This window comes from Thalassophryne amazonica, chromosome 4 (assembly GCF_902500255.1).
Source record: "Thalassophryne amazonica chromosome 4, fThaAma1.1, whole genome shotgun sequence".
In the NCBI taxonomy this organism is placed as follows: Eukaryota; Metazoa; Chordata; class Actinopteri; order Batrachoidiformes; family Batrachoididae; genus Thalassophryne; species Thalassophryne amazonica.
The window spans coordinates 125,780,482-125,797,248 of NC_047106.1; the positions used below are offsets into that span (position 1 = coordinate 125,780,482).

Below are 16,767 nucleotides of genomic sequence, written 5' to 3' on the forward strand. Positions count from 1 at the left end.
TGATGAATCTTATGATGGGTTTATTTCTAAGTTATATGATAAACATTGTCCTCTTGTAAATAAGTTAGATAATAGATTTAGTAATAAACAATGGATGTCTAAGGGTCTTCAGAGGGCATGTAAAAAGAAGAATCGATTGTATAAGCAATTCATTAAATTGAGAACAAATGAAGCTGAAAGTAAACATAAAATGTATAAGAACAAATTAATTAATATTATGAGATCTAGTAAGAAAGAATATTACGGTGAGTTACTTGTTAAAAGCAAGAATAATATAAAAAATACATGGAATATATTAAATGATATAATTAAAAAGAATAAAAAAGGTAGAGATTATCCTTCTTATTTTCTTTTTAATAATACTGTGATAGATGATAATGTGATGATTGCTGATCATTTTAATGAATATTTTGTTAATGTAGGTAGAAATCTTGATACTAAGATTGATCCAATGAGTGATAAATTCATTGCAAATAAGATAATATTTAATAAAAATGTGTCAATGTTTGTTGGTGCAACGAATGAAAAAGAAATTATTGATTTGGTGCAGAACTCAAAAAGTAAGAAATCTACGGATTTTAATAATTTGGATATGGCTCTTTTGAAAAAAATTGTTGATTGTATTGTAAAACCTTTTACTTACATTTGTAATAAATCCTTAAGTTTAGGTAAATTCCCTTCACGAATGAAAATAGCCAAAGTAATTCCTTTATTTAAGTCTGGTGACAAACATATTTTTTCTAATTATAGACCTATTTCACTTTTACCTCAATTTTCAAAAATATTGGAGAAAACTTTTGTTAAAAGGTTAAATAATTATTTACTTAAGTATGAGATATTGTGTGAAGAGCAATATGGGTTTAGAAAATCTAGGACTACTTCACATGCACTGATGGATTTTGTGGAAAATATTGCGACTGCAGTTGATAATAAGCAATATACTGTAGGTGTTTTTTTTTATTTGCAGAAAGCGTTTGATACTGTTAATTATGAAATTCTGAAAAATAAATTGGTGAAATATGGAATCAGAGGTTTAGCATATGATTGGATTGATAGTTATTTACATGGTCGGTATCAGTATGTTCAATATAATAGCATTGATTCTGAATTCAGGGAAATCACGTGTGGGGTGCCTCAAGGTTCGGTGTTAGGTCCTTTGTTATTTATTTTATATATAAATGATATTTGTTTGGTTTCACGGGTATTGAGGTGCATTCTTTTTGCTGATGATACGACTGTGTTTTGTAGCGGGGATAATCTTGAACAGCTTTTGGACATTATGGAAGATGAACTGGGGAAATTTATGGCTTGGTTTAATGCTAATAAATTGTCACTTCATCTTGGAAAAACTAAATGCATGATTTTTGGAAATAAATTTATGTCCAAATGTAAAAATGTTACTATCAATAATATCGAAATACAGACAGTATCTGAGTATAAATTCTTAGGTGTTATAATTGATAATAGACTTTGTTGGAAACCCCATATAAATTATATAAAGTTAAAAATGTCCAAATCTATTGCTATTATGTATAGGGTTCGGGACATATTGTCCCAGGTTGGGTTACTTACATTATATCATGCTTTAATTGTACCATATATGATATATTGTATTGAACTTTGGGGTAATACCTATAAATCTAACACTAATCCTGTATTTCTTCTACAAAAACGTGCCATCAGAATTATTGGTAATATACATCATTTTGAGTCAACACATTCCATGTTTAGGAATTTAAATTTATTGAAATTTAGGGATTTAGTGGATTATATTCTGATACAAACTTTGTACAAAGCTAATAACCAGGCGTTTGCCCTTTTATGTCCAGAACTTGTTTAAGAGTAGGGAATTGGGATATAGATTACGTGGTTGTATGGTATTTAAGAAGCCTCCTGTACGTACTAATGTTAAGGGGTTTTGTGCTTCAGTTAGAGGGGTGAAGATTTGGAATGAATGTCCTGTGGAAATTAAATTATGTGGTTCATTGGCCTGTTTTAAGAAGTGTTATAAAAAATTTATAATTTCTGGTTATAATAATGGTGAATAATATATTTGTTTCTTTTTTGCCTTTGTATTTTGGTTTGTTAATAGTGCTACATTTGTATTGTGTGTGATTGTGTTTGCATTTAAATATTGTATGATGTACGGGGTGGGCATTTATAAGCTTCTGCTTCTGCCCACACCCTTTCAGTTGCATTGTTGGGTTATTTGTTTGAGTTTGTTTTATATGTTTAAATTTTTTGTGTTTTTTGATGTGTCTTATAAATTACAGACTCTGTTGCTGTTGTAGTTGCTGCAGTTGCTGCTGATGCTGCTGCTGCTGCTGCTATTTCTGTCGCTGAATAAATAAAATAAATTCAAATTCAATATACAGATTTACCTTAATGGGCCAAGTAATGGTGCACCTAAGCAGGAAAACCGAGTTGCGCTTTCCATGGGCACCGAGCTGCTCTAAGCCAAACAGCATGGCACCGGAAATTCAGCCAGAGGCACTCAGAGCGCACAACCTATTCCAGCTTGTGCACGGTGCACAAAAATCACGGCTCTGTGTAACTGCAGACAGACAAACTCTTCTTGTCAAATTAGTTATTCAGGGTGCACTAGTACCCTCTGGTTTCACTACACACACTGCTGGCATGACAACACAACAACCGGTCCATCCCCAGTCCTTTGACACGACCAAGTCCCAAAGACATCCAGTTGCCGTCTTAGTGCACTGGTTGCTTTCCAAGTCTCACAACCATACAGTAAGACAGGAAGCACCAGGACCTAAAGACTTGAATGTTCATCCTACAGAAAAGATATCTGCATCACCAAACTCTCTGTCCAGTGACCTCCTTACTGCATAAGCCTCCAGGCATCTCTGGATCTTAAAGGACCCAGAGATAAGAAGGTCACTGACTGTTGACATACTGTGGGTGAAGCTCTCTTCAAGTAATGACAGTTTCGGTCCAAAAAGTCATTGAAAGCCTCAAGGTTAGACTTGACCCAGGACAATCGCAAACTCAGGCACTCCAACTCCACATTCAGCTTCTCAAGCTTCTTGAAATTTGTATAAAATGATTCCCAACACAAAAAAAAATTAACTTTTGGCATTATGTCTCCATTAGATGTAAGATATAGATTATGTTAACTTTATCTTTTTAATGGTTCAATTTTGCTGCCTTCTTCTTGGAGTAGTATGGCAAGGGGGCATTGCATCAGGTTCAAAGGGCAAAACAGAAATTTCTGGTCTTCTGGAAAAATTTTCAGGCCAGGTCAGGTCTGGGAGCAAGTGCTGGTGCCATGGGTTGTAGTGTCCATCAATCCATCGCACAGCACAGAACCACAACCACTTCTTAATATTATGAAAAAGAGAATTAAATTGTGTATGTTTGTTTGCACACCCCCAACATGCTGATTTGCTGTAATAACACTCACAAACTTATTTCACATCTGTCACTGTAGTCCATCATGTTTGTATTATTTGATCAAAAACAAAAAAAGGAAAAATGTAAACCTGGTTTCACCTTAATTCCAAGATGTCTTTGAATTGTCTAAATGTAAAACAAGCGCTTGGTGGACGTCCAACCCTCCAGCCACGTGTCTCACAGTCTGGAGCTTTTAGAAAGCTAGAAGTAAAGATTTTAAGAAGCCGGGTGGTGTGAACCATGGCCTGAATTGTCTTTTCTACGCTAGTCTTGACTGTTAGCATTCCTCCCTGTAACCTGAGCTCCTCTGGCCTTTCTCATATTCGGCTTTGAACCATTAGCTTATAAGCGCTTATTAAAAACAGATTTCAAAAAGCTGTGCTGCCTACAGACTGCAGTCTATTCACATATCAAGCAGCAAAAATTCCCCTGTTCACGACACCCTGACGGCAACTCTGGGTATTCCTAACAAGACTGGACGGGCTGTCAACAAACTCTGCCCCATTCAGACAGTGAACTTTGAGTCTCAACAAGCAGGCTCACAAACACGGCCACTTACCTTCAACCACGTCTCTTTTGTAGTCGCTATCATTGTCGCTGTCTGTGGGACGGTAGTAAATGTAGAAGCCTTGGATTGGTGTGTTGTTGTTACTCGAGGGACTATACTGTAAGGGGATGAAAACGATTACGTTAAGACTTGGGGCATTTTGCAGGGAAATTATTACACAAAGAAGAGAAACGCTCCAGCAACTGGAGACGTGCGTAGTTATCAGCAGATGTGCAAGCAGATCGTGATTGTGCTTCCCGTCTGAAGTTCAGGAGATAATGAAGCTGTCTGAGGTTAAGTAAATGTGGGGAACTATCTTGGTCCATTTGCACGAACAGCTTTGAAGAGGGCTGAATCACAGTTTACGTGGACAGTGGCCTCCTAATCTCTGTTAGCATGGAGCTCTAATCAGCACAGATGGTCAATTAAAGGCCTGATGGCATCGTCACTGCCAGCGACGCACCAACAACCACCTCTCAAGTACAGATAAGCCATGTGGAAACACCACTACAGCACGCTACATTTTTCCAAATAGTTCAGCCACTGGCCTGTTTGATGTGTATGTGTGGGGTACTCACAGTCCAGCGCAGCATGATCTGTGTCTCACTGATGGCGTCTGTGGAGGAGATGTGCGGCCCCACCACAGGACGGGTTGCCATACGAGGGCTGGCTTGCGGCACCTGGTACATCTTAGAAGGACTGCTGTGAGGACTCTCGCCGTACATGTTCATGGCCACAACACGAAACTTGTAGGTAGAACCTTGGAGTTGAATGTACACAAAACAAATGAATTACAAATGAACACTCTGTGTATAAATGATGCCATGTCGTAGTGCTACTTCACTAGAAATACTTGTGTAGTGACACAAAAGGGCAATTTAATTATTCTTATTCACAGATTAACAAGGTAAAATCATTTAAACCATTAAAACTTGTTTTGTTGTAACGTGTTTAAACAATACATGTATTGAATGTATTGTACAAAACTATAAAATATTTGCTAATAAACAGTAACTAATCCTCAGGAGAACACAGGCTCATAAAAATATAATTGTTTACATACATTAGCATTAGAGGTGGGTCATCCCGCCTTCCGTGACTAAAAGTCCTACCACATATTTATTTAATCCACCTGCTAAACCATCTGACTGTAATTAGTTCAACTCTTCTTGCAGGAATTTAAGCTAATCAGTAAAATGACCTGTTTTAGGTGCACAGCTAGAAACAATACATGGTAGGACTTTTACTCATTGAGGCCCTGGTTATCCACCTCTGATTACCATGGACCATCATTGTAATGTCTGGATTAAGATAGCTAGCTACCTATCTATTTTACAGATACTCACTAATAATTTGGACTTTCAATGAAAAAAGTTAAGTTGCAGACAAGTGAATTGGAGTCAAACTATGTCATAGGACAAAGCTGAGTGCCTCCGCCTCAGCTGATTAATGTTTTTGTTGTTCCAAAAACCCCTTTGAAGCATTTCCTGGCAGGGGATCAACATTGGTATTTGGCACAAGTTTTACATCTGACGACCTTCCTGCTGTAACTCAGGTCCTACATGGACAAACGCGTGCACCTCCTGCTCTTTTAAAAAACTTTAATTTAAGCTAATGATTCCAAGGCAAAAACAACTTTAATATATAGTATATTTTCTGTTAAATTGATGTGTTCAGTTTTTTTTTTATCTAATACTACCACAAATGTTCAAAGATTAATCACTAGTTTAAAAAAAAGATGCATTCATTGAATAATAATATATCACAGAAATTAAAATACATTTCAATTCAAACCTTTTCTGCACTATAAAGTAGTATGGGAACATCGCAGCTAAGTAGCTAGCAGATCATACGGCTGCAATTCAACTGTCAATTAACAATTTACATGAATTGAATGTGTCTTGTGCTCTCCAGTGCTGGTTTTTAACTGACTGTTAATTACATAGATCTGTTTTTAACACTTTAAACTTTGGTAGGGCAGTGTTTTATAACACAAAATAAAGAGGGTCTTCATTGGTTCTTTGGTTCCTGACCATGGACTAAAATGTGACAATATTCACCTGTTCCTTGGCTCGGTTTGCTTAACAGCAATATTTCTTAACACATCGAACATTATAAACAAAAGTCACGTGTGAGCACATTCTGTCATCACTGAACAGAAGTCATGTGTTTATGATCAGGGGTTTATGTACGTGTCGCCCACTGAAATGAGGTGCCAAATTAAAAGCTATCAAAAGCCTCAACTGGTTAAGACTCAACAATGTACGATGAAAACTCTTTGCTGTATTACTGTGGAGTTTTAAAAGCTGCACTGAATTTAGACACACAGGCACATTTGAAGATACATCATGTAGCCAGCCAGCTAGCTGTCATCCATCCATCCAGTGTCCATCATCCATTCAGCCATCTGTCCATCCATCTACAAGGGGAGTCTGAAAAGTTCTGCCTCCTTTGAGATGATTTAAATAACAAGCAAGATACTCCCATGAATCAGGTATCTACTGTATCTGCTCAAAGCTTGGAATGCAGATGGTGCATTACTTTTAGTTTTTGCATCCCATCAGTGAAGAAATGGGGTGTCGTCTCTCGGCACCAGCGACACACAGCTGCTACATACATACACAGCTGTACACAGCTGTATCATGATGTAACAGTGTCCTTACGGATGTTCTTTCAGTTTGTGAAAACGGAAAACATTTGAGGGTGTGAGATCTGGACTGTACGGTGGACAGCGATAACATTTGAGCCGCTGAATTTCAACCTGTTTGTCGACTTGTGTGCGAATGAGCATTGTCATGCTGAAGAACTGCATCTGTTCCAGGACAAACTTACTTCAAGTGTGTGCACAGTTTTTGTAAAGTGTCCACATATCGGTCAAAGTTTGCAGCGTTCCAAAAATTCTGTGACGACTATGTCATTGCACCTGCACATCTGTGGCTGTTATTTGGCGTCTGCTATGGGCCTGATCATGCAGACTCGTCATCCTTACTGGATGTTTAGCCTTCAAACTCCCTGCCCACGTCCTGACTGTACTGACATCGTGTCGCTATAGAGAACCCTCATTCATTGATGGATGTCCACAACAAGGAGGATTTCAATAACAGAATTTTGTTTCAAATACAGGACTGTGTTTTTTTTACTGTCACAATACCATTTTTTAACCGACTAGTGTGTGCATGTGTTATGTCAAAGGTGATTCTGTGCAAACCTGAAATTACAGGCAAAAACCATTTGGTGTAGCGACAGTCAATAAGTAAAGGATTCTTTCCCGTTTCACTTCAATATCTTGCTTGTTATTGAAATAATTACATTGGAGGCATAACGTTTTAGCTTGGTATTATTCAGTCATCTGTCCATCCATTCAGATTCAATCTCTCTGCTCTCTGACAGCTGTGAAGGAGGGCCACATACAGACAGACACAGTCACACCGGCACCTACGGACAATTTAAAGTTTCCAATCCATGTAATCTGTATGTCTTTGGATGTGGGAGGAAGCCGGAGCATGCAAACTCCACACAGAAAGGGCACAGGTGGGAGTCAATCCCATGACCTTCTTTGCTGTGAGGCAACAGTGCTAACCACTAAGCCACCGCAATGCACAAACTGAACAAGCTAAAATTAAAAACAAGGTTTTCAACCTTCATCATGTTTTGATGGCAATGTTGAGCTGGATTTCTTTATGAGTGGTAATATGACTCTTACACAGCAGCCCCACAGTCCAACAATTAACATTAGACTGGATTATGTCTCATTAATCACAATCCAGATAGAAAAATAAAGATAAGTTAAAATTTTAACCCCACAAGTCATACAGTGTGAGATTATCATTTTACGTCTGTGTTTATTTAGCCAGTGCAGAGGATTAAGAACGACTTGTTTGAGTAACACCTCACTAAAGTACAGATTTCAGATATCTTACCAGGTTCCAGATTACGAACTTCCACAGAGAGCTTGAGAGGTGAGATGTTATCTGCAGCAATAACCCAATCTGTACTGTGGCCACGCCGGTATTCAACACGGAAAGCTGTAATTGGCGAGCCTCCATTGGCTCTCGGAATCCAGGTGACATAAACCGAACTTTCGGTTGCCATGGAGATGGTGGGACGATCAGGAGCCTCGGGCACTGGAGTGCAAACGTGGGGACAAACCAAAAGGAAAATCATGAGCCAAGCAGGCTTATGTGAATTCTGTTAAAACTACAGAATGCAACAGGAACTGGCAACCGGCATCGTCGCATCCCATCTCATGTAAGGATGGAACACGTTCACAGAAGGAGAAAATAAGAAAGGAAAACACATCAGAGTGAAGCAGCATGCTGTGGAGGAATGTGTACTTACTGCCTGGGCTCTTAGCCACACATAGTTAGAGAGGGCGGGAGAGAAAGACAGAGAGAGAGAGAGAGGGAGAAAGAGAACAGGGGGTTAGTAAAAAGGCTAATGTGAGTTTCTGCAAAGCAGGCCTGCATGTAATGTGAGTAACACATGCACACACACACAAACATATTTAACCCAACATGCTTTTGCAAACAGCTTACTGCATCTTTTAGCCAAGCATCACTACACTAGTGTCAACTATAATTTTTGATGCTTGTATTCTGAGACACGACATACATCAGACCACATCTGAACCTGAAGCACTGAGGTCATAACATTTCCCTGTATGAAGCCCCTCAGAAACATCTCCTGCACTGAATCAGCGCCAGCACAAACAGAAAAGACATTTTCTCAAGGTGAACTCTGGCATCCACACCTACCTCTGTCATGCAAGACCACCCCAAAGTGTGTGTTGGGAGTTTTGTCCTGCGGAACCTTTGGCGGCATGGAGATGACAGGAGCCTTGGACGGATTCTTGCTGGAGGAGGTGCTCTTTTCTGGAAGAGGAGAAAGAAAAGCTGTGAGTCAGAAAGTGAGCCAGGTACAGGGCCCTGCAGGTCTTAGGGGCTATCAGTTCTACACAAAACACACAGAACAGCCTGAGATGTTGGCTCTGTAATCTGAAGTTTCCTCATGGTTTCCGGAGTGGTTGTGGTTGTCAGGTGACAGCTGAACTCCGCAAAGCCTGAATTAGTGTGTGACGCTCAACCTGTGTTAAACCTATAAAATAACAAACACTATTCAGTCCATGAGCTCGAAGCCAATGTTGACCTGACTTTTGACTAAGGGGAACAGAACACTTAAAATCCAACCTCAGTATAGCACTGCCAACACAAAATGTGTGGTGGCCTTTCCAGAGTGGCAGATACTGTCAGGATTACAGAGGGGTCATCATTTAAAAATCATATTTACATAACAGTTTGCATCACTTTTCACAAAACTGGAGCAACTTTAATTTTAGACGTCTGTACAAACTAAAATTGTCCTTTGTCACCATTGGAATCTTTATCATCAGACAAATAATGTGGTATAACTTTCACTATGACTGGCCCTTGGACTAGTTCAGGATACCTATCATGCTGTAAAAATGCCAAATTTGAGAAAATGTAGAAAAAAAAAAACCCAGCTCCAGTCAGGTCCATATGTATTTGGGTGGAGACCCCATCTAGGAGCTGTAATATTGCCTCTGTCCAAAGTGCACAATGGAGTTGAAGTGGAAAAATCAATATGTTCTTGTAGTGCAGACTTTCTGTTTGAATTCAAAGGATTTAACAAAAACACACCATTAATCAAAATAAAACTCATAAATAGCATTCACCAATTAATGGTCATTTGTATATAGGCTCTCCATTTTCAAAGACGATAAGGAATTGGACATGGTAAACATGAGGATTATTATGGCCATACAAATCATCACTTTAACACTTTTTTTAACAACTCAGGTGATGAATACATTAACATTTCGAAGTCAGTGAATATGTCTTGGACTTCAGTTACATCAATTACGAATAAATACAAACAGTGGTACTAGGCAGCATGGTGGCCAAGAGGCTGATGTGCTTGCGTCAAGATCATAAGGTCAATCAATGTCACCTGCATCCATTCTCCATGTAATGTGGAGCTGCATCAGCAAGAGCATTCGGTGGAAAAGCTGAGCCAAGTTCTGTTGTGGCAACCCTCAGTGAAAACAGAAGAAGTCAAAAGAACCTTCAAACAGTGTGTTACTGCTTGGCAACTCTGTCTGGTGTAGGCAAGAAGGAGACTCATGAGGGAAGCCACCAAGGCATCCAGACAACTCTGAAGAAGTTGTAGGCTTTTGTGGCTGTGACTGGAGAAACTGTGCGAAGTATAATCTTTGTCTGTTGGCAGTCCAGTCGCAGCTTCACGGTGGAGTTGCACAGACATGGATTACACTAGTCGTCAACAACAACAACAAAAATTTTATTGTATGGACTTTGAGAAGAAGAAGACTTTGGGAGGTGTGTGTGGATCGGGAAGTCTGGGCGGCTTTGCTTGAGCTGCTGCCCCCGCGACCCGACTCCGGATAAAGCGGAAGAAAATGGATGGATGGATGGATGGACTTTGAGAAGTGATTTAGGCATCACATTTTGTTGCAATCGGCATGTTGTGTATTGATGGATTATGCAAAAGTTGTTCATTCACTCACGAGTTTGATGCCACTAATTATACACAAAAGCAGCTTCAAAAGCATAGTTTTTAAACCAGGTTCACTAAATGTGAACAAGAGCCATAATGCTTCAATGCTTGATACTAGAAATATGTTTTCATATCTCAAAAACATGATGTGACTGGCAAAAACTAAACACCAGATTCGGATTCTCTCCGCTACAAGACCGAGGCGCTAGCAGCGCTAACCCGTTTCCAGAGGCTGTATAAGGGCTGCAGTCTCATGTGCTTCACGGAGACGTGGTTGGATGAACATGTACCGGACTCGGTCATTAACATGGACGGCTTTACACTCATCCGCGCGGACAGGATGCTGGTGGAGAGCGGGGGAAAAAAGAGGAGGGGGATCGCCGTTTATGTGAGTGAGAGATGGTGCAACGCAGCTCATGTTCACGTGAAAGATCAGATCTGCTCCTCGGACGTGGAGCTACTCGCGGTGAGCATGAGGCCGTACTATCTCCCACGGGAGTGTGATTCCACTCTGCGCGTATATTCCTCCTTCTGCAGACGCCGCCGCTGACTGTGAGCGGATCCACAGTACAGTCACACGGTTGCAGACACAACACCCCCGCGTCCTCCTCCTCATCACCAGGGACTTTAACCACACCTCCCTCTTTGCCACTCTCCCCACGTTCACCCAGCACGTCACGTGTAAAACCAGGGACAATAGAATACTGGACCTTTTTTACGCTAATGTGGAGCACGCTTACACCTCCACCCCCCTCCACTCGCTGGGACGCTCTGATCACAGCCTCGTCTATCTGCTCCCCCAGTACACACCCAGGGTGAGAAGAGAACCAATACATAAAAGGTCAGTGAAACTCTGGACTGAAGAGGCCACTGAGAGGCTGAGGGACTGTTTCAGAACCACAGACTGGAGTATGTTTCAAAACTAGGTTGGTCATCACAGACTTCGTTGACTGGTGTGAGCGCAACCACTTGTGTCTCAACACCAGCAAGACGAAGGAGATGGTGATCGACTTCAGGAGGAAACCACCACCTCACCCACCGGTGAACATCCAGGGGGAGGACATAGAGACCATGGACAGTTTCAAATACCTGGGTGTTCACCTCAACAGCAAACTGAACTGGACTCAACACCGACGCCCTGTACAGAAAAGGCCAGAGTCGCCTCCACCTCCTGGAGTGAGCAGGCCTCTGCTTAAGACCTTCTACAACTCTGTTGTAGCCTCTGCTCTCCTCTATGCTGTCTTCTGTTGGGCCCCGGGCAGCACAGAGCGGGAGAGAAAGAGACTGAATAAGCTGGTCAGGAAGTCCAGCTCTGTCCTGGGCTGTCCTCTGGACTCTCTGGAGGAGGTGGCTGAGAGGAGGGTGTTAGCCAAGTTCAAATCCATCATGGACAACAACTCTCACCTTCTGCACCGGACTGTATTGGAGCTGAACAGCTCGTTCAGTGACAGACTGAGGCACCCTCAGTGCAAGAAGGAACGATACCGCAGGTCCTGTGGGGAACACTGAGGCTCTCAGCACACAATAGTTAAAAGCAGTTTTTTCCTTGTTCAGTTGGGACTTAAGAGACTTGAAAAACTAATGAACCCTGATATCAGGCAATGGATATCGGGCAATGCTCCCTATCACATAAAGGATAAATCAACCCAGAATGCATTGTGCCATCAACATTCGGTGTTTCTTCTTCTTAGCTTGATAACAACACATGAGCAAATGCTGCCTTCTCCTAGCAACCAAAGTTGCCAACCAACTGCCTGATGGAAGACTGCAGTGCTGTGTTCTAAAATTATCAGCAGTAATAAAACAAAGTGCTGAGTGATAAGCAGTAACAAGCTGTGGTGGAGGCAGCGTGCATAAATAGTGTCAACATCGACGAGTTCAGGCAGGAAGGTAGGTTTTACCAGCCTTGTTGTGCATGTGTTGTACATCACGATGTAAGGACTGTACTGACCCTTTCCGGTGCGGAAGGTGAGCATGGCTGGCTGGCCTTCTCCCGCTGAACTTCGAGCCACCATTAGCACCTCGTACAGACTGGAGGGCTCCAGCTCGGACAGCCGCAGAGTCTTCTCACTGCCAGGTACACGCACCGTCTGCCAGCTCCCCACTACTGTTCCCATTTCATCCACCTAGAAGATACACACATAAAAAAACAATATAATCATATCACAAAGTAAAAGAGCACTCAAAGCGTGTACAGCTAGCAAAAGGCCAAATGTATTTAAAAATGTTCTGGCTCTGTCCCTTTGATGAAAACAACAACAACAAAAAAGGCTAAATAGACATTAATGTAATTATTACTTAAGCTACTAGTTCCATTGCTATATTACTACTATACTATTTCTATACTTAAGCTACTATTTATAATCATTCAAATACTCATTTAGTTTGTAAAGCATGGAAAAACGTTCAAACACAGACAACATCATGAAATGTTTGTTTTGTGTGACAGTCCACGAATTTCACTTTATAGCAACAAAAAAGTGAAATGCATTACATCATCAGAAGTAAAAACAACTGGTTAAAATTTTGCAGGATTTCTTTTGTTGACACACTGATCAATTAATCGATTAATTGACTAGCTCTAACTAATGCCATTCATACATGACATGATGATCCGTCTGATTCTGGTATGTTATAAATGGACATGTGTTGCAATAGAACCACAGAATAACAGAGTACACATTACGATGATTTCCGTTAGGGTAGTCCACTCCATGCAGTGGAGGAGGACGATGGGCTCTGTGGACAACAGTGCGCTGAAGTGACAGAAACTAAAAAGTACAGTTGTGGGGAGACGTTTACATACACTCATCATGGGCATGAATATCATAGTAATTTTGGGCTTTTAATGATGTCTTTGAACGGTTCTTTTGCCAGGTTGGAATGATTGTAAAGCATGCATCATTAATGACTTTACCAAACAAGAATTGGATGCACAAGTTTGAATATATTTAGAATCTTCTGTAATCCACACAGGGTCACAATTATACATACAGCCTCAAATACAGATACACATTCACTTAAACCTTTTAATAGGTGCTGAAGGTTCTACGGTGTCTTTTAAAGTTCAGTCTGATTTACTACTAGTCTACATACTAAATTACTTGTACTACAATCTTCTCCTGTATTAATATTTAGGTTTTAATACCTACTCCTATATATTATATAGTACCATATTTATTGTATATGTTGTTTATTATCCTTAATATTTAAATATAAGTTATATATGATGTCTTATCTTTCTTATGTCTTATTATTTATTATTATATATACTTTTTTCTTGAGCCACTTGGGTGGGTAGGGAGAGTTCCCATGGGATAAAAAAGCTTTTCAACCTACCATCCCTGGTTCTCAAGACCAGGCACCTGAGTGGCTCTACTCTACTCTTTTCTACTCTTCTATCTTACTCTTCCTTTTAGATATTTAGATATACCTTAGTATACTAGCATAGTTCCACCTTAGAATTGGAATATGATATATAAGATATACCTTACTGAATTTTCATGATGACTACAAATGGTAAATGGACTGCATTTATAGCACACTTTTCCATCTGTATCAGATGCTCAAAGCGCTTTACAATAATGCCTCACGTTCACCCTGAAGTGAGGGTGCTGCCATACAAGGGACTCACTACACCGGGAGCAACTAGGGGATTAAGGACCTTGCCCAAAGGGCCCTTAGTGATTTTCCAGTCAGGCTGGGATTTGAACCAAGGATCCTCTGGTCTCAATCCGCTGGTAATTGGTAGTTCTTTTTGCCAACATAAAAAGGATATGCTTGACAGCACTCGCTGGACTGACCAATACTTACAACAACTGGAAAGTCCAAAGAACTCAGAAGGAGAACTGCTGATTCAAAAAAGTTGAGAAGTTTTCTTGGAGTCATTGTAAATAGCCGCAGATTCCAAGTTTATTAATTTGAGGGCACGTAAGTACAAGTTAGTCAGATGTGTCACCCACTTTGCCAAGATCTGGAAGAAGACCCAAACTGTCACCCTCAGATGAGAGGAAATTGGTTAGGAAGATCAGGAACAACCCAGAAACCACAAAGGCTCACATCGCTCATGAAGTGAAAAGTGCTGAAACACCAGCATCACCATGGACTGAGAGGATGCCAATCAAGAAAGAAGCACTCGCTCCAAAATCAACACCTTCAAGCTAGACTGAAATTTACAGTTGCCCACAAAGTCAATTTTTGTCTCATCTGACCACATGGTCACATGTCGGGAGAGTTCTAATGCAGTCTCATCTCATGAATATGGATGATCCCATCCCAGTTAGTCTATCTGTCGTAAAGCTGTAACATGAATTATTACTGCATCATCATGTAGTTACTGATATATATATTCTGAGACAGTCTCGACTTTTCAAAACTTTTGTGAGTAATGCTTCATTTTTGAATAATCCTACAAAAAGACAACAACATGATCTCCTTGAAATGAGTACAACTAAAAAAACAAAATTCCTCTGTCACCCTATAATTTTACAATCTCCCATGTCTTTATGACCCAAAATAACGACATGGAACAGCTGCAGCAACAATGCCTGTGAGAGTTCTGTCACAGTTTCCAAACATCGTGATTTGTTCTGCCAACGCAGTCTTCAATAAAGTTGGCGCAGTTTTATAGACAGAGTGAGCTTATTACTGAAGCCAACACAGGATTTAAAGAGGAAATGAGCAACCTTTCAGCTGGTCCAGACCCCACCTTATTCTAACAAACAGACTGCATCAGATGTAAAGTTGGGTTCATAATACACTTCAGGAAAAACACATCTTTAAACAGTGGTTAGGGTGAAAATTGGCTGAAGGATCAAATCTGAGTGGTCACTTCAACTCACCTTTCGATATTTGACAAAATAGGCATTAACTGGATTGCCTCCATCTCGCCCCGCCCTCCACTCCAGGTCATACACATCAGGTTTGTGAGTCTGAGGGGGACTGATGATGATTGGCGCCTCTGGGGTGGCACGGTCACCACTTCTATCAGCTGGGAAGTTGAGAGTGTCCAACGGACCTTCGTCTTCCGTCGGGAAATGTTCATGGCCCTCATCACTCTGCATGGGATGAAGCGACGGTGATGGCTCGACCATCTTGCTGCTGGTTGTACTCTTCTGTGAGTCTGAAAGTGAGAGAAATGTGTGTTGAAATCAAATTAATAAACTGTATGATGGCGGTGGCGGCTGAAGGGATATAAACTTGAAGCCGGATTCGATTTTGACTGCAGATGCAAAAAGGACGGGCAGAAGACACAAATCCAGTTGGGATATGTCCAAACATACTATGGTACTGAAGAAGTGGGAAATACCAGCACACAGCCAGACACTGTACACAAGAGCTGGGTTTACCATGTTCATTACACATGGGTACTTTAGATTGCGAACATGATAACCAATCAGAGTGGTACCTGTCCTTCCCTTTAAATAGGAATGTATCAGGTACACAGACTGTGATATCAAGGAAGCAGGAAAATGGAGATTTAAAGGAAACCATATGCAGAAATGCACAGACTTTCATCAATAACATGAAAACAGTTTGTTCAAATTCTTTCATATTTTGCACACTGATGGTCCCCTTGACAGCCAAGTACATGTTGGCGTCGACTAAAAATTTATGGCTTTGGAGATACTGGGTAACAGCCAAGTGGCATCTGAGTGAGTGTCTGGTGTGTGCATGCGTGTGTATGCCTTCAAAACCAGGGAAAGCAGACATTTGCCATTTGGCATGCTTATGTATTTTGTGTCAAGGATGAAAGCTGCAAAAACTGAAAGTTAATAGCACTAATTTTTTTAGAGAAATTAGCGATAATAGCTAACAACAATGAACATGAACATTGTGCTGCAATGCACCATGGGAGTTTGAGAGTTTGAGGTTTTTGGGCTTTAAATGCTGTTATTGTGGTTCATGTTAGTTTAACAGTGTTTTTAGTGTTACTGATTTATTGTGTTTTTGTAGTTCAATTGGTTTAGTCAGTTTAGTTAAGTGCCCTGTTGGCATTACCATGAGTGAAAAGTGCTTTTGATGTCTTCCGCCACCGTCTCTGTTTGTGGGTATGTAAATATTAAAAGCACCTGCTTGCAGCAGAATGCAGAAAAGGCAAAAAGCTCTGCGTGTGTACAACTTTGATCACAGACAAACTGGGGAGAGCATTCAGCTGACATTCATCTGATACACCTTACAAAGTTGTTGATCCACGTGTTGGCGGCACGGCGTACAACAACACCTAATTTCAATCAGAATAATTACGACCTTTAGCTCAGCAGAGAAGAGCTTTGTTT

The 16,767-nt window shown here is 40.6% G+C and overlaps 1 protein-coding gene across 1 annotated transcript in view; it reads right to left on the reverse strand.

The window, feature by feature from the left end:
* The window catches only part of cdon (cell adhesion associated, oncogene regulated), a 110,056-nt gene that overhangs the window by 18,720 nt on the left and 74,569 nt on the right, over window positions 1-16,767 (reverse strand). Inside the window, exons 8-13 of the mRNA XM_034168494.1 lie at window positions 15,331-15,611; window positions 12,441-12,615; window positions 8,713-8,829; window positions 7,879-8,082; window positions 4,537-4,718; window positions 3,971-4,076 (exon numbers count right to left, since the gene is read on the reverse strand). Coding sequence (XP_034024385.1) covers window positions 3,971-4,076; window positions 4,537-4,718; window positions 7,879-8,082; window positions 8,713-8,829; window positions 12,441-12,615; window positions 15,331-15,611 — 1,065 coding nt within the window. The remainder of the gene's footprint in view (window positions 1-3,970; window positions 4,077-4,536; window positions 4,719-7,878; window positions 8,083-8,712; window positions 8,830-12,440; window positions 12,616-15,330; window positions 15,612-16,767) is intronic.